Source organism: Lathamus discolor, chromosome 2, assembly GCF_037157495.1.
Source record: "Lathamus discolor isolate bLatDis1 chromosome 2, bLatDis1.hap1, whole genome shotgun sequence".
Classification (NCBI taxonomy): domain Eukaryota; kingdom Metazoa; phylum Chordata; class Aves; order Psittaciformes; family Psittacidae; genus Lathamus; species Lathamus discolor.
The window spans coordinates 83,887,219-83,905,763 of NC_088885.1; the positions used below are offsets into that span (position 1 = coordinate 83,887,219).

At 41.5% G+C, this 18,545-nt stretch overlaps 1 protein-coding gene across 1 annotated transcript in view; it reads left to right on the forward strand.

Annotated features, from left to right (window-relative positions):
• Positions 1-18,545, forward strand: part of ANKH (ANKH inorganic pyrophosphate transport regulator) — a 96,580-nt gene that overhangs the window by 69,794 nt on the left and 8,241 nt on the right. Inside the window, exons 7-8 of the mRNA XM_065667586.1 lie at positions 620-712; positions 4,122-4,217. Of these exons, the coding sequence (XP_065523658.1) occupies positions 620-712; positions 4,122-4,217 (189 nt within the window). The remainder of the gene's footprint in view (positions 1-619; positions 713-4,121; positions 4,218-18,545) is intronic.

The following is an 18,545-nucleotide window of genomic DNA, read 5'->3' on the forward strand; positions in this document are numbered from 1 at the left end:
CTCATGATAAAAATGGACATCTGGAATAATTTTTGTTTTGTTTTTGTTGATGAGCACCAAAATGAGGAGAGGGTCGTTTTTTTGTCTCTTGCCCCAAAGCAGTTTGATGTCCAAAGACAGTCAGTCACTGAGGCCTACTCTTTTGTTGTCTGGCTGTCTTAAACCTGGTTTTACTTATAAATAGCCAAGTTAAATATATATAAATTAAAATTATTACATTTGATCTGAAGCTACTGAAGCATCCGAAGCAATGTAAGGCATTCTGCTACTCTGGCATCTGTAGGTAAAATAACTCAGGAGCAGTGAGGGAGGTATTTAGCTGGTGGAGGGGCACATACCAATTCAAGTTCACTATAGGCCCTAAGTGTCAGAGTGATGGTGAAACAACAAAGCTGAGTAACTTAGCTTCGTGGCACAAAAGTGTTCATAAGCTTGAAATACCAGGCCAAATGTGGCCACTGGGACAGTCTTCCTGAAACAAAGAGCTTCCAGTCGCCTGCATGGTTTCTCACTGTATCAGGGTCAATTTGGTGATGATCTGGGTAGGAAGTGGCAACCTGTGTTAGTTTAATGTTCTGTCAAAGACTAGGTGTTCATGTTTCCCTGTCTCTTTTCATAGGCGGTGGCAATCTTAACAGCTACGTATCCTGTGGGACACATGCCTTATGGCTGGCTGACAGAGATCAGAGCAGTATACCCTGCTTTTGACAAGGTGAGTGCCTATGTTAGGGGTGTAATAAATACTTCTTGTGTGGTTTTGCATGCGTGGTCCTCCTCTTTCCATGTTACAACATTTTTATCTAAGGGTGTCTTCAGTGATGTCAGAGGGATTTCTGCCAAACAAATATTAAGAAAGTTAGTTCATGGCTCCATAGCAAAGTGTAACAGATTCTTTAAAAAGTAAACCAACCAAAGATTAACTAGGGCTGTGTTAGTGGACATCTATTGTTTTGTCTGGTTTCTCTTTACTTTTGCTTTTGATACCTATTGTTCCTTGTCCCACTGATAAGGTTTAAAAATCCTAGTTAAAATATTGGTTTAGGTGGCTTCACGCTCTTGTCTAATTTATGATTTTAACCTTAGCTCTTTGTTAGATTTTGAGCTATCTTTTGACTACATAGGTGCTGTGTTTTTAAGGATTAAAAAAAGCCCTCCCTTACTTACTGTGATGCAGCTGCTTAGCTAATGAACTGATTTCTCACAAACTGTCCATCAGTAAGTAAGCAAGCTCTCATCTCTGCTCCCGATTCTGTGGTATCTTTCAAGTGGGTTTGGGTTCATTTGCTTATGTTAACATTTAGCAAAGGTTGTTTCATAGACTGACAGTAACACAGATAGCATGCATTATTTTAGTAGTACTGATCATGTAATTATGTGAGAATACAGGGATTGCTCCTGGAACTGAGCACAGAGTAAATACATCAAAATGAATTTTATTTAGGGTCTTTTTATGCTCTGTTTTAGAACTGGTATTCACAAGCCCATATGTTGTGCAAAGGACAGTCATGTCCTGTGACACTTAATTCGAATGCCAAATCCTCTCCTTCCCTTTATTTACCGATTAGTAACTGAACTTTCTAGCTCCAAATACTGATGAAGAAAATGTTTGCTTGCTCCAGGATGTACTTAGCTGAAACAAGCCCTGTTTGAAATCATCCACCGTATTTCCAAGAATTTAAAACTAAACCAAAGGAAAATCAGATCAGTCATTGCTTCTTAGTCTGCCTGTGTACAGCTAAATTGACCTGTGAGATAAAATACTACATGCAGCCAGATCATGTTGCTGAAAAGGAACTGCATATGCAAAACCAATGAATTGCAAGATAAAAGTGGTTTGTGACAGGAAACACAGGGGCTAACCTCATTCGTTATGAGCCACAATCAAATGCACTATTGCCAAGTAAAATTAACAGCAATTAAGACTCCTAAATTCAGGTCTCGTTTAGCTGGTGGAAGATGTGCTGACAGCTTTAGTGGTGTCAGGATTAGGCCGTGATTTGTCAGTTTATTTCAGTTAAAAGGCTTCTCACCCTACTCTGGTAGAACAAATGTGAGGAAGAAAAAGCTGGAGTAAGGCACAAGTGGATACCATTTATCTAACTGCCAAAAAAATACATGGTGGGGATTATATGTTTTAAGAGCAGATTGGCATAAAAATGTGCTAAGTGTGCTAGCAGCAGTATAAAGGGTATCTCATCCTGCCAACCATGTGTGCAAATGCCTCCACCGTACCTTTCAGACAGTAAATACCAAACCAGAAACCACAGTGGGTTTTTTAGATCGCTGTGAGAATTGCTTTACCCTGTCACACACCATTCTCATGTCACCATGCCTTTCAAAACCTTTGTTTCCTTAAGCTGAGGCTTTCTCAGAAGAGTCCAGGTAGAAGCACTTTTTATTTCCAGGCTCTGTAAAGTTTTCTTTACTGTGATTTTCAGATGTCGAAACAGTTTGCATGCATCCAAACTCCCATTTTCTTTTGTCAGTTACTCAAAAAGCTGGCAAGGCTGATGGCCATTGGAAGCACACTGCATTGCCTCAACAGACTGATAGGATTTGGGATCCAGATAGCATGCCCCTCTTCAGTGGCTCTACTGGAGAAGTCAGATTCTTATCTTCGCAGGGAAATCATTACCTCTGTTCACATTCATAAGAGAGATGCAGGGTCCTGTTTCAGCCTTTTATGAGACTCTATATCCAGAGCAACCTCATGGCTTAGCAGGTACACTCAGGTTAAGGCTTACTATTGATTTTCTGAAAGAAAACAGGAATATCCTTGTTCTGTGCTCCGAGTGCTGTTTTACATGGTGATAATGCCATTACTCTTAATAGACCGTGCTGTTTTGATTCAGAACAACACCACTGGCTGAGAGAGGACTTACAAACACTTAATAGATGGGAATGGATACTCTTTTTGCTCCATAATCTGCATAGTGTTTTGATCCAAGAACTAAATAGCGTGCAAGAGAGAGGAACAAAGAGTATGTGGTCAAGAGTTGGAGCTATGGGTGGAGTAGAGCAAGAGCAGAGTTAGCAGCAGCAGCGTAGGAATGAACAAGACCCCCTTTTCTTCGCAACCCCTTTGGATGGCGGGATTGTGGTCACCACAAAAGCTTTAAATTGCACAATTCCCTCCGCTTCTTGAATGTGTGTGAAATGGCATACCCTTCACAGAGCTGACGTTTGGTTTGTCCACTGACAAGATGTGTTGGCATGAGCTCCTCTTTCTCTTACAAGTAATTTCAGTAAAGGACGCTGATTGTGTGACAGATACTGCTGTTCTACCTGAGTTGCATCAAGGATGAATGAATGTTGTACTGCATCTCATGGTACAGGTTTTATCAGCGTGGGCACATACTTGTGTATCTCGAAACAGCTCCAGGGTGAATGCAGATCATTACTACAGGGATCCTAATGGTGCCCTGCTTTTGATATCCCATCCTCTCCTTTCACAGACCATTTAGTTTGTTTTTATGTGTGTTCCCTGAGGGCAATTTTAAATCTTCAGCTTCATTTGCAGTATTAGACATTTGGAAGAGGGCTTTTGTTGTTTTAAATAAAACTTCACTGCCATGTGAGTACAGAGCCCATGTTCAAGTTGGAACACCTAATAGTCCTAATTATGTTCTGTTCATTAAATGGCATTAATGGAGCCAGCTGTTCCAGGAGCTTTGTTTGTATTACCTACTTGTCTAATTGAATCAGTAAGGGTGCTTTCATTGGTATATGGGTTTGGTACCACTCTGTGGTACAAGGGAATGAAGTCCTATTTTTCCTGTGAAAACATGCTACAAACTTTAAGGTAAAAAAGAAAATCATGTGGAGTTTCCTCAGAAAGAGCTACTACCTTTTTCAAAGCTGAATTTGTTAAACAGGACTTATTCCTTAGAAAAGTAGGGACCCTACTCAGCCCTCTGTGACTATAGGAGCAGTTGCTGTCAGCTTAAGCAGAAAATATGCCTTGGTGGTACAAAGTACTCAGAAAGCTCTAGGTTAAAAAGCAAACAAAGGCAGGCATGCACAGGCATAGACAGTCAGGTCCAGCACATAACCCTGCTGCCATCAGCCTCACAGCAGTCTGGAGCCAAGCTAATGCTCATTATCTCTTTCTCTTACCCTAGAATAACCCCAGCAATAAATTGGTGAACACCAACAGTACTGTCACAGCAACACATATCAAGAAGTTCACTTTTGTTTGCATGGCATTGTCCTTAACGGTAAGAAACCTTTGTTCAACTCTCTGCTCTCTCAACCAGAAAATTACCTCCTCTCCCTAATGCTAACAGCAGTAGCAGTTCAAGAAAGGTGAGTTGTCATTTCTTATGAAACTCTGTTGATTTTATCTGGAAGAGGGAATGTGGTCGCAGTACTGGAGTATCAAGAAAATAAGCTATCATTAGCCTAGGCTGGATATCGTAAGGGCTAGAGTTACTTTGTTTGATTATCACTACTTTTCATATCGAGTCAGCCTCCACACAAGGCGATATTGGAGATCTGCTTTTCTTTTCTTCTCTTTCCTTTTTTGAAATGATCAAAAAATCTGGTAAACAGTGTGTCAGGAAAACTAAAAATTGCGTTTGTCGCATGTGCAGTGGGATGGCAGCCTGTCCCTGGGCATCCTTCATCCCCTGAGAACAGTGATTCCTTGCTGCCTCGCTTGGTATGCCTTGCTATCACTGCTGGACAGGACTTATGGCCCCAGAGGGCTGACTTAGGGTCTGGGACCATGGGCAAGGTGGGGGGGATCTCCAGAGGGTGGGCAGGATGGTCAGGGCTGGCAGTGCCCTGAGGGCTATCACAGCTTATCCACTCAGTTCCTGCACTAGCAGAACAGAAGCCAAGGAGAACCTAGAAAATAAGTTTCTTGGAGAAAAAGTCCTTCCTCACAGTAGAAAAGTAAGCGGGAAATGCTGCAGTTGTTTTAGGATACAACTGCTGAGAGTCCTAAAATTGAATCTAATATAAATAAAATTAATAAATATGTAATAAAAATGAAAAAAAAAATTCATACCCCACACAGATTTTCTCTTTATCCCCAGTGCTGTGTACATCCACAGAGTATCTGGATGCTCGATGCTTTGTAACTCTCTTCTCCCCACATTCACAAGTTTACTGTGAAGTAATGAAGGGCTGACAGAATTTTTCTCTACCCTCCATTTTTGCATAGAGTCTTTTGAACTGAGTTGCACATGGCCTGTACGTAAAGGGAAATTAATTTACATCAAAGGAAACCTTACAGTTCACCAGCCTGAAGTATTTTTAACCATCCCCACCCCCTTGTCACAACCTGGGAAAGTGGGATACCGTACTCTGTCTTATTACACAGTGAAAATGAAGCAACTCAATCCATTCATAGCTGAATTAGGAGATTTCTTCTGGTCTTTATTTCCTATTCTTTTTCCTTAAACAGTTACAACTGGCCACCATCAAAGGCAGAAATGCATGAGCCAGTATGGTATCTCTTCTGTCTATTAATTTCCTATACTTAAGCTTGAGCTCTTTTCATGTGGCTTAGATACCAGCAGCTCTGGCGCTAATTTGTATTTCCTACAGCATGTAATGGAGGGAGACGTATGCCTCCACTGAATTGGCCATTGTGTGGAGAGACACAGCTCTCATGTAATCTGCCATCACACACCCTGAGGTTGTCCCTTGTGTGCTGTGCCAGGCCAAGGTTATGTTCTCTACAGCTGGAGCCTCTCTTGAAATCTGTCAGTGTTGTTAGAGACCCATGAAGGGGAAAGCTTTCCGCTTTATAAAGTGTGCTGAGAACAGTACTCCAATCTCAAAGCCTTCTTTGAACTATTTTCTTCACTGTTCTGGGCATTTACCAGCTTACTCCAGTTCTGATAGATCATGCGCTTCTCACGTTACCATCACCGTGCTCTGCAGAGTAATTTTTAATTACTGCAGTAGGCTTTGTGACTGCAGGATTTTTTTTCGCAGAAGCTCTCCATAGTACTTTCAAGGGTAGCTCTTTCATAAGCTCATCATGAGAGACTGTCTGCGCTGAAATTCCAGAAACACTTTTGAGGTCCATGGCTTTTCCTGTCCTGTTTCTATTTTTGCCTACTAGTGACAGATTCTTAGGATTGCTTGTCAACAGAGCAGAAAAATAGACACATGAGCTCTAAATATTCAGGTTGGTTCAAGGGCCTGAGCTTGGAAATGCTTCAGTGCACAAGCTCAGTAGACATCGGTATGACTCAAATTACTGTGTGCCACCAGTTCTAAGGAACTGGACTTCCAATTTGTGTGTCACAGCCAGGTCAGATGACTACTGTAGCTGAGCTCCCATGGTCACTGGTGATTGCTGAGGTTTTCTGGAGGGGCTCTACGGCAGTGAATGGCAGTTGGACTAGTGGCATCACACGTGGTAACATCTTGCTCTTAGGGATCAGCGGGAAAGTGGGAAACAGGTTCCCAGGCTGACCAAGAGATCAGATACTTAGTCGTGTGAATCCATCCTCCAGTAGATGATCTATAGAAGGATTCCAGAAGATGGAAAGATAAAGGAAGTCCATTAACGACTGGAATAAGAGTGGAACATTTAGTATGAGCAGCAGCCATGCAGGAAAGTACCCTCACAGCGCAACCCCCTGGGAAAAACCTCCCAGTCATTGACAACATGCTGTTTCATAGAATTGGAAGAAAAATGTCCTACCTCCTTCCACAGACCAGTCATGCCTGCACAAGTACAATAAACCTACTGTTACAGCAGAAGCACTTTATCACCCTTGTTGATAGTGGGTCAGAGCACAAAAAAAGGCATAGTTCTGTTAATAAACATAACTTTGGAGGGTTTTTTTAGTCTTTACGGGATCTGAAAGACTGCGCTTGAGCTTTTCCCAGACTAACTGGGCAGCATGCAAATGTGTTCTGCCAAGTGTGATCGTAAGTTCTGCCTCATGGCTTTGAAGCATCAGGTGGGTATTAAAACTGCTTCTTCAAAAAATGGGAATAAGTTGTATTGCTTAGTGAAAAACATGTAGACAAGCTGTTTTATTTAAAGGCTGTAAATAGAAGCCGTTAGACTCCCAATATGTAAGAGAGCTGGTGTGATTAGTCATATTGATGTGGTTTTGATTGTAAGTGGTGACTCCTTCCAACAGCCTTGTTTTGTGGCTATGTAACTGGATGTGAGATTTGTATAGCAGAGAGGAGGGACTCAGCTGAAGAATTTTGCCCAAACAATTAAGGAACTGGTTCTGAGTTTAGAAAATTGGGCATGCTTGGTTATTTACTGGCAGCTGAAGTAGTGTGCATAATGCTGCTTGCCATTGTTACTTCATTGCCATCAGGCACTTGAGGAAAAAATGCTCCTTCCTATGTATAAGTAGAGATACTGCTCCAAACACCAGTCTTGCTGCCATTGCCCGCTAAGGCTGTCAAGAACTAAACATTTTGGTTCAATGGTAGATCTGTTTAGATGACCCTACAGTTCAACCCTGAGATCACTGCACTAAGTGAAGAGACAGACTGCCAAGAGAGAAAACTGGTGCATTTATAGCACACATCCCTTTGTCTGTGGGATGTGTCAGCCTCCATACAGTGCATAAATCCCAAAATAATTTGTCTGGGTGCTAAATTACTGCATTTATCCATTGCAGCAAGGTTTGCTCTGTCAGGGGCGAGCATTCCCTCATTTGTGAGCTATGTGTAGAGGGGCAGGGTGTGTGAGGAGTGGAGCTGCTCAAGGGAACCTTGCCTTGCTCAGCAGGAGTGACAGCAAATAGGCTGTGCTTCAGTGAGGGTTTTTCTTAGACTAGTGGGTAGTGTCTCTGAGCTCAGACACACCACAGTGCAGACTTCCGAGGTTTTCCAAGGCAGCCTGTAGAGCACAGCAGTTGCCAAACTACCTTTCTCTTGCTTTCTTTACTTTTTTTTTCAATTGTCTCTGCTTCCCAGTTGAGCTCTTCCTTAAGTCTTCTGTGATGACACAGAAGTTGCACTCAGTTAAAATGCTTTTCCCTGGCTGATGCCAGCTGCTGGCAGCCACGTGATTAGTGTTTGGTCATGTGCCTCAGAGCTGCAGGGTTTTCCAGGCTGATTTCATGCCGGTGCCTGCACTATGAAAGTGCTGGACAGAGGGGGCTCCCTTGGGAGGGCACAAGCTCCTTCACTTACAGCTGCTGCTGCCCACTCCATGTGCGGGTCACAGCAGTGCCCTCATGAACATGTCTGTGTGCAAACCCTGCACAAGTTGGTGAGGTTGTGTGCCATGAGTTGAAAGCAGCACTAGGGGATGTGGGACATCTTATTCTCTGAGGAGACTGGCAGTGGCAGCATCTGTTCATGTCTTGGAATCAGCTTGGAAGGCAAGTGGTGTCTTACTTAACAAGAGCTGCAGGCACCTTCTAGGTTGCTGTTATTTGGGGTAAAAGCATGGCCAACTCTGTGTGGCTGAAGCAGGATCGTTGCATGAGCGTACAAGGTGCTGATCTGACAAAGCAATTTCTCTGACACCACTGTGGAAGCTCCCTAGCTCACCGTCATGAAAAATTACCCTGAATAGTCTGTACTTACTTGCTGGTTTATACCAGGAAAGGAGCAGTCAGCGCTTGTGGCAGTAGTTACGCTATTTGGTTCAGCTTCCTCTTCAAGCTGCCTCAGCTGGGACAGACCAAGGTGCCTTTAGCAATACATTTCCAAACACCAGCTCTCATTAGCTGCATCGTTCCTGTTAACTAAAGTTAACAGGTCACATGTCAAGACACATGGTCTTTTATATCTTCATATTCTTGAGTGCTCATGCATCGCAACAGGCTTTCCCTTACCATTTATACAGGCTCAAGGTGCCAAGGGTGGCATGCTGTGCGCACCAGGCCATGTTCATCCGTCTGTCACCAAGTTAATGTGCAGCAGGAGAGCTGCACAGTACTCCTCCATTTTAACATCTGTTTATTAGAAACAGCTCAAAGTTCTTTCCAGCATGAAGTATCGTAGCACCAGTGCTATCATAAAAAGAATTTCAGTGCTGCTTTTCGGGTTTTTTTAAACAGACACGTAGTTACAGACAAACAGGGAAAGTAGCAGCTTTCATGAATAAATAATCTGATTAAGGGGAGAAGCTAATTGTGTAGAATACTATCTTGCATTTAATGAGCAGACTCCGCTTAAGAAACTAAATCCAGGTGTTTTGAGTTTTGCCCTGTAATTTTTCATTCCATTCTATTCCAAAAGGAGACTGATAGAGAGAAAGCTTTTCACGTTTACACCAGTATGTGTGTGTGGTCTGTGCAAAGCTTACAGATTTCAGAGTTACTTATTACAAACCACAGACAAACCAGTACGTTCCTTGTTTTGGGGTTTTTTAAGAAAAAAAAATTGCCATGAAGTTTCAACTAAGGTGAAGGCTTAGGAACTTAAGCTGAATAAATCCATGTGCATCAGTTGTGTTGTGGTAACCAAATTTAAATGCTGGGTAACCTACATGAGACTTAAATCTCAGTGAAAGCTTAAATTTAGTGTACTCAGGAGCAAATAGCTGGTCAGTTTACTGGTTTATGTGTTTTGGCTCCATTGTTGAATATGTGAGTGTCAATACATGTCAAAATGTCACCTGCTTTACAGTCAGGTTTGTCAATAATTGAGAAATCTAATGATAGTTTTAAAATGTTTCTAATACTTAAAACATTACTTTCAGTGTTATATGTTAGGCCACTTTTTATATTCTGTAAGAAAACATTACATTTTTTTGTAAACAGAACGCAATACTTAGATTCGTATCTGAACTTATTCTTTTGCCAGGGGAAAAAACATGTACTGATTTCTAAGGGCTCCTGCTGGTGAGCATCTGTAGTTTAAGGAATAACTATTGGCAAATTGTCTTGTTTCTTTCATTTGATGGAAGTTATCAGCCCCTTTGGAAGAGCAGCATGCACGCATTGCATCAGCTCTGATGCTCATCTCTTGTAGCACAACAGCATAAGCTACCATCAGTTGGTAGTTATATCCATCTTACATATTAATGTGTAGTCTGTGTATCTATGGATATGTATCTGATAAGTATATAGTGATATGCAGAGTGTAGTTATAGAAAAGTGGGTTTTTTTTTATTGTAACAATCAAAAGTTTTAAGCTGTAGCATTTAACATTTGCCTGTGCATCTTATTTTCCTTCAACCATGGGCAAAAAAATGGACAGACTGCTGGGGACCACAAGCTGTTTTACTGAATTTGCAAGATTCGATAGAGGGACCCCATCACAGTCTTAAAACAGCAGTTGCAGAGTTTCTTCTGCTGGTTCCTTGTAATGCGATAATTCAGTTTCAGCCTGAAGAAGAGAGGAGAAAAGTCTTGGTTCCATCTGATGACAATTTGCTGCAAGCCATTCCATCCCTTACCTGATCTCCAGTCATCTGCTTGGTTATATTCTGTAATTAATCATCAAGCACATAGGAGATAAGAAGAAAACACTGAAAACAAGGGAGCCAGTGTAACAGGGAAAATTCCCTATATGAAAGAATTAAAGTACAGAATTCAGGACTCAGTAGTTGCTGCTTTCTACTTATTCCTTAATTCTGTGAGAGCTAGAGCCAGTCACTGTGGAAGAGAAGCAGCTGTGTGTTATTCAGGCTGAGAAGCCTTGTCTATTTAAAAGGCAATTCCAGATGCCTAAGGTTTTGTACTCTGCTTTGAATTGGTTATGCCAAGCTAGGAACTGCCAGGTGGATACCACGAGGTGACTTCTGCCCTCTTGATCAGCAAGACTTCACCAGCCAGTGAAACGTAGGCATTGGCAGATAAATTTGAAGCCTGCATGAATGAAGACAGAATATTCATACCAACTCAGTATATTATTGCAATAGCATTGCTGTACTGACATATTCCCTGGTGCTATGCAAATATTTTATTCTCAATAGTTGTTTAATTTCCAGTTGAACTCTCAGCAAATCTTACTTTCCAGCCATCAGGCTGGCAGCTGATTTTTCCCATGAGGGGCACCAAAGACTATCCAGTTTTCAATAGGCCCATTTGCTCTCACATTTTCAATCTCTAGTTTAATAAATATGACATTTCATATCACTTTCTGCATTTACCAGTAAGTTTATTTTCCAGATGATAAAGTAACCTGAGTAAAGCTCTAGCATACATAAGCCACTGATGTATTTGAGTTTTCAGCTATGGTGTCTTGCTAAACAATAAGACATTAACTGCTGGTAGAGAAGTTAAAGAATTCTTTGCACCTCTGCAGCAAGACTGACTTCTAAGTATCTTGCACTTGCATCAGGGTAGTATCAACTAGGCTTGCATATTGAGAAATGCCACGGAACATGTTCCTGTTTCACTGGTGAAAACTTCTGAAGGGAGAAGGGTAGTGCCCATAGCTACTAGTGTCCATGAAATAACTGCACAGCAGTTCCCTGCAGTATGCAGCTCTCACTGGGTGGTGTCAGCTTGGTTGGTGTCTGGAGTCCCACGCAGGCTGACATTCAGCTGCTGTGAATGCAGTTAATGAGTTGTGATACCTACAGAAGCATCATGCGCTTCACTTTTGTTTCCGTCTTTGGAGACAAAACACCTGAAGGGTCTTATTTCAAGCCTGAAAGACAATTAATCGCATTCAGGGCCTGATGGGACATGAGCTTTAATTTTTAGATAATTTAGGCAGCTTTACTGTAGCCAGAGGGTGTGCAAAGAAGTGTTTTAAAATAGAATTTGCCACAGGCGGTATCCGCGAACATACTTTCAGAAAAACTGTTGTTCTTTTTTTAACCCTTTCCTAAAGAAAATAAGGTCAGTTACCACTACAGTTGTGAATCAGTATCAGATGTCAGGTACCAAGAAAACACAGGAATACAGGTATTCATGCCCTCACCTTCATAAACTTGAGCAAACAGAATGAGAATGTTTCTGTGTACACACGTAAGTTTGGTAAAGATCAACCTGGAGTACAGCAAAGTGATTTGCAAGTTCTGACCGATGCAAGAGACTATCAAGGCTTTTAATCTGCTCTTCCTCCTTCACTCTCACTTAAAAGGCCTTTAGCCAAGTATCTGTCACCTCATCCCCATGATTTCAAGTGATTCAGATGCTGGAAAGGGGAGCAAGAAAAAAACACTGTTCCTATTTCCTTGTGACTGATGCCACAGTTTTATTCTGCATTGAGAGACAGTTGCTACCCAGTTATTACCACGTATGTAGCTTGGATAGCTATATACGTTCCAGGCTGCTAATGCTAATTATGAGCTAATTCTTAGTTCACAAGCTAAAGAAAGCATTTTCAGAACAAAGTGGTGATTTTTGAGGTCCTTAATTTAGGCATTTATACCTCTGCTTTACACCTAACTGTATGCATTACTGAAAGCTTCCCACTTGCCCATCTCAACTTTTATATAGATGACTGACAGCAGACATTCAGAAGATGGCCCATCAAGTTCAAGTTGGGAATTGGAGGTGGTGGGGTGAAATAGAAGAGTATTTAATACTGAAGAGAGAGCCAAAGATGTAGTCTTTGTGCAGTGACAGTGCAGGAGAGTCCAGCAGCTGAACAAGTAGTTCCAAATGGACTGAAGTTAACAAAGCCTCGTTTTTTCCTTGAATTTGTGACTCATGGTCAAGGGCATAGCATCAGGGTCTGAAAAGGACGAGCCGTACTTCAACTGCCTTGGCCTTTCAGATACTCTGCATATTTCCTGCAAAAGGAGAATGCTGTACGACACCCAGTTATAAACCTCATAAATCTCTTCTATCTGGAGGATTTGGCTACTATAGCATTTCTACCTTACTAGAAGAAATAGCTTAGCCATACCAGGGAAAACAGGATTCATCATGATGATTTCTTTCATGTAAACAATGAAATCTGTGAGTCTATCAGTGTTTGTGTGCTCACAGTATAACATTGCACAAACTAAGTTACTCTATAGAAATCAAGAATTTCAATTCTGGATCAGAAAGGTAACGTGACTTCTGATAGCAGTAATGCTTTTTGGGTTTCGAGATGCTTGTGTTTGAACAAACACGGCTCAAGTTTTGCAGCTTTGCAGTTCTAGCACATCAGTTAACCAGCCACTGCACTAGAATTTAGAAATGGAAGATTACTTAAGAGCCAGCTTTCTTAAAGTGGTTTGTGTTACATTAGCCAGGGCAAACCTCTGTTATTTTCTAAAGCTGACCAAGGTTATATGATTTTTGTGTGTTTTGTTTGGGTTTTTTAGGAAGTCTGACTATGAACTGTGACTTTAGAGTTTGAATAATAATTGATATCTTTCAGTGCATCACACCATATCAGATTGTAAATTACTACTGCCCACCCTCATCCCCCTTCCACCAAATTTAAAGCAGTTGTACTTTATAGTTCCTTGTGCAGTTCATCCTTCCCTGTCCAAGGTCATGTATACAGCTCTCTTCAACAGAAGACTTTCCCCAAGTATCTCCTTTTCTGCTTGTGAGAGTAAGAAATTGCCCCTGTGTAAGTGCTGAAGAGCCTCAGACTCGGAGTAGCTACTGAAGCATATATCTCCATTCTGGGTATTTGTTGCTTGCTTTCAGGAATATCTTTTTATAACAAAGAGCATAGGCATGGCTAGCAGTTGGCTTTAAGAAACAATACAAACTGCATTTTCTTCAGAACTGAAGTACTATATAACATTATTTAGCCTTTTATGTAGTTTTTCATCACAAGTTAAAAGGTAAATGAAGGGAAACGGGCGTAGGAACCATGTTTTGCTGCCACTGTATATACCTGTGACCTGTCGCAGATCGAAAAGCAGCCAAAGGTTTAAACCATTGCAAAGGCCACTGGATCATTGTTCATGGTTCATTTGTTTGTCTTCTGTTGGCTGTCTTTATTTTACATTTCTGCATTGCTTTATTACCAAAGGTTACAGCTGGGCTTTATTAGAGTCATGGGACAATAGGACTGAGAGGCAGCAAAATCCACGGGAGGAATGTCACAACAAGAAGCTGATCCCTTTCAGAGGATACAACCCCAGCTGCCAGCAGTGCCAGTATCCAGAATTCCCTGGATGACTGAGTTCAGTGTCATTATCTCTCATGAGCATACAAAAAAAAGGCAATAAGAGGGACAGACTTCCCCCATTCCCCCCCACTCTTATTTCATCAATTACTTCTTCACTGTATTTAGGAGATTGCATAAGGCCTATCTAGGATATTCACATTTTAAATACAGCATAAACTTTCAGGACTAAATCCACTTTCTTTTGACTTCACTGTCATACCCTATATAGATGCCAAGATGCTTTTAGAGTAATACCACTCATCCGGTGAATGAGTTTGTTTTCACTGCTTTGATTTTGCCTGTCTCTGAACTCCCAGATTGGTTTTATCTTCAGGCTGCCGGCACACAAATAACAATTGGAAAATGACATACTGGCAGACAGTCACTCAGAAAGCTTTTTACCTTTTCACTATCAAGTTTAGCTCTTGTAAGTAAAAATTACTTCAGATGCAAGTGGAAGCATTGCTCCCTGCTCAGGAAGATTCTGGGCCTTAGAACTGTATAAAATCCTCACGAGGGCCTTGTCCCATCCTTGGTACTGCACTGAGCCTTTGTCCTAGAACAAAGCTTTTCTGTTTGCTCCAGTGAGGTGGAGACTCATGTCTCCTTCGTGATTGTTCAGGTTTTACACAAAGGGTCTATTCTGCCTTAGTGGCTGGAGCAAGCAGGAAAGGAAGGGTCAAAAACTCTCACTGCAGCATGTTTCTGCTCAAACCCTAATCACAGTAGGAAGCAGCAAGAGATGGAGAAAACTCAGGACAGAAGAAAATGACAAATTTGTGAAGTCTACAGTTTTCAAAGAGAGCCTAGGAATCTGCCCGCTCCGGTTTATTTCAGCTTTTTAAATGTGACGCTGCACCCAGTAAAATATCCTGCTTTCTGTAAAAAATAAAGCAGCGCAATTCAGTGAGGAGGTATAATGACTACCTTATTTAGTGACCCAGCCCAGCCTGAAAAATGCCACCTAAGTACTGTCAGCTCAGAGGAAAGGCGATGTGGCATCATGTTAATGCGAGCAGAGAGTGAGCATATTATTGTGCAAGTGTTGGACCTAGCTTTATTTCTGAAGAATCTTGAGTTCCATCACTGAACTATAAGGAAAGCTGGGGGAGGTGGTAGGAGACTTGGGTCTGTAGAAACCAGTTATTTCGGGAGATGTGAAGTTTGGAGTTTTCCTCACAGGCAGGCTCTGGTTTCTTTTGCTCCCCCTGCTGCTTGACAGGTTTTATTGACTGCTGTTTCTAGCTTTACATCACCTTTGCAGTACACAGAGTTCACAGAAATCTATACTGACTTGTGTGTGCCTGAGGGATAACTGCTATAAGAGAACGTCCTGGTGATTCAAGTCATCAGCATTCTGATAAACCACTTTCAAATACAACTGCCATCTGACATTTTTTCTGCACACAGATGCAGGGCTTTTTGCTTCATAAGATCACAGGATTGCCAGGCTAGAAGGGCCTTGGGAGTTCATGAGGTGCAGCCTCTGGCTCTGAGCAGTCAGCTGTGAGGTCAGGGCAGGTTCTCTAGGGCTTCGGCCAGTCTAGTCTTGAAAACCCTTGTATTTCCCACACAAGAAGAGGATCCACCTTCTGCCCACTTCAGAATTACAGGACATGTGAGCACAATCATTGTGATATATCCCAACAGAGCATCAGGCTATGGGAATCTTCAGCGCCTCCATTTGGGCAGATTTTTTTATGTTCTTATTTTTGTCTTAAAAGCTGTATATCAAGAACTCCTCAAAACTGGAATTGTTTATTGCACACTTCAAAGGGCAAAATCATATGACTGGTATTCTTCCATATTAACAGAAGTGATATGCTTAGCTGATATGATCACAAAGATCTATGGTGTAGTTCAAAGCTAAGATGGGTAAGAAGGTGTGAAGTAGATTTTCTCTGCCCTCACTGGGCATTATGTAGCATAGGTAGGAATAGATCACGAATACAGCGTATGTTAAATTAGTTAAGATGAAATCCTCAATAGATAACACAGAAGAATATTCTGCAAGTAGAACATCTCTCTTGGACAGCCATATTTCTGCAAACATTGCAGGCTCACGACAAATAGCTCAACAAATAGTAGAAAACATCCACTGAGAGTTGCTCCGCTGGGAAAAAAAAAATATAACCTGCATTTCATCACAGGAACAGGTTTAACAGGTTAACAGTATGCTTCCCCATGGTAAAATACTGTTATTTCAGTCTCTTTCCAGGCTGGTATATGTGTAATCTATTTTGGATTCTGTAGCTTCTTTCTGAGGAACATAGAGCCATATCACATCTTTGTCATTTGTCATCAGGCATTGCTACTTCTAACCAGAGACTGCACTGAAGTCTAGAAATACTGTACTGCTATTCATAGCTCACTGGAATACTCTTTTGTGCCTTATATTTATCAATGAATGCCCAAAAGACAGGCAGCTTTCCACAAATGCTGAAAAGCAAATCAGTGTAGCACCCTGCAGATTACTATACACATGACAATAGCCTTTGTTAGCATAATGTATTATAATGCATGATGTAGTGGGTCTCAGAGGTTTAGTAATCCCTGTCAGCAACCGGAATAAATGGGAATAGTTTCTAGGAGCCTATGAAAAGACTGTTAGTTTTCAAGAACTACTAGCATTCAAACTCACACATGCAGCAACTGAAACAAAATATCATGAACAGTCTTTAGTTGCAATCATTTGTGAAAGTCAAATGCCTGAAATGTACTTCCCCTACTGAAACAAAGATTTGTTTCAGGCTTGTCAGTAGTAGAAGTTCTTGATGTGTAACCTTTTAATATGCCTAGACACTGGATTTGCCAGCTAAGAACAGCAAGGTTCCATATTAAAGTAAGCACACCTACTTATGGAGAGCATCTATGCTCTTTTTTGCTCTTTGACTTTTTTTTTAATGCACAACTGCATTAAAAAAGCCCTGGAATACATGTTGCGTGCACAGTGTAACGCTGCATCGGATGAAGGTGCATCACAGTTACTGAACTCCTGAAGTTGTAACTGCCAGGAAGGGCATCTCTTACTCTGCGCTTGCCCTGCTCCTTGTACCCTTCCCTGAGGCAACATGCAGCAACCTTTAGCAGGGAGATAGCGGCTTTGATCTGCTCTGGTACAGCTGTGCTGATTATCTTATGGTGCCATAAATCACAGACATATTTAGTCAAGTAGTGATAGGACAAGGAGGAACGGCTGTAAGCTGACAGAAGGGACATTTATATTAGACATTAGGAGGAGGTTCTTCCCTGTGAGGGTGGTGAGGCACTGGCACAGATTGCCCAGAGAAGCTGTGGCTGCCCCATCCCTGGCGGTGTTCCAAGGCCAGGCTGAAACAACCTGGTCCAGTCAAAGGTGTCCCTGCCTGTGACAGACAGGTTGGAACTGGCTGGTCTTCAAGGTCCTTTCTTACCAGAACCTTTCTATGATTCTTTTAAGTCTTTCAAATTGTACTATGTAGATCAGTTAAAGACATACTACCAAATAGCACAGCCCTTCAGATCAGTTCAAATAATTAAAACACTTCCAGAAATGCTTTAGTATGCTGTTGTTTACACAGAGATAACACCACCGTAATATTACTGTCTTTACTCAGGCCTGCATATTTTCTGTCTATCATTCCACTGTTGTGCTTAGATCTTAACTTTCTCCTGTATTTTTAAAGCACTCAACATTGTTCACTTAAAATTCTGGTTAAATGATCAAAGGCTTTATCAAATTTATCCTTCAATATTGTGCTGCACTTCTACCCTAAGACAGCAGAAAATCAACTCTTGCTACAGTTTCACAAGCAAGATCTTTACCCCCAAAGCATTAAAATGCCTCGGCAGAGCTGCCAAATACAATCTTCATTACTGTGCAAAGCCATTGCAGCCATCTGCAATTGCAGCCTGAATCTGCAGTACCATTATGCACACGTGTTGCTAGCTTGTACGGAAGCTTTTACTGTTTCATCTTCACCTCTTGATTAGATTAAATGAGGGTAGAACTGTAACCTTACCCAAGCCTATTTATTCTATTTTTAACCGTGCAGACATGCAGACAGATGTAAGGGGGAGGGGGAAACAGCTTTTAACCAGAGACAGAGACATACTGTGAGTAAACATTTCCTAAAAATCGTGAAATTAGCACGACTTACTCCAAGTAAGATCCAGAAGATTGCATCCCTAATTCCACATGCCACGCTCTCTGTTTCACCATACTACTTGCATCATTTCATCTGTTATCATCTGCTCTGGTCTCCTTTCTTATCAGTTTTCACCTTCGCAAACACTATAGAGACCACTCAGCATCACAAAAAAGCTAAGACTTCATCCTGTTTCCAGTATGCTTTATCTGTAACAAAATCAACAGCCAAAATATCTTTCCCTCCTCTGCACCTTTAGTGGCACTGTTTTCCTGAAGCAGAACTTATTTTTCCCACACATACTACATTTTGAATTTGTCTTTGAAATAATAGAGAAGTTTCCCAAGTTGCAAGCGCTCTAGAAGTTAAATTGCATAGGGCTTGCATGACGCAAAGCACTCATTTCTTTTCTGGAGGCTTTGCTCCCTGTGGGCAATGAGAATATCATCTGCTCTT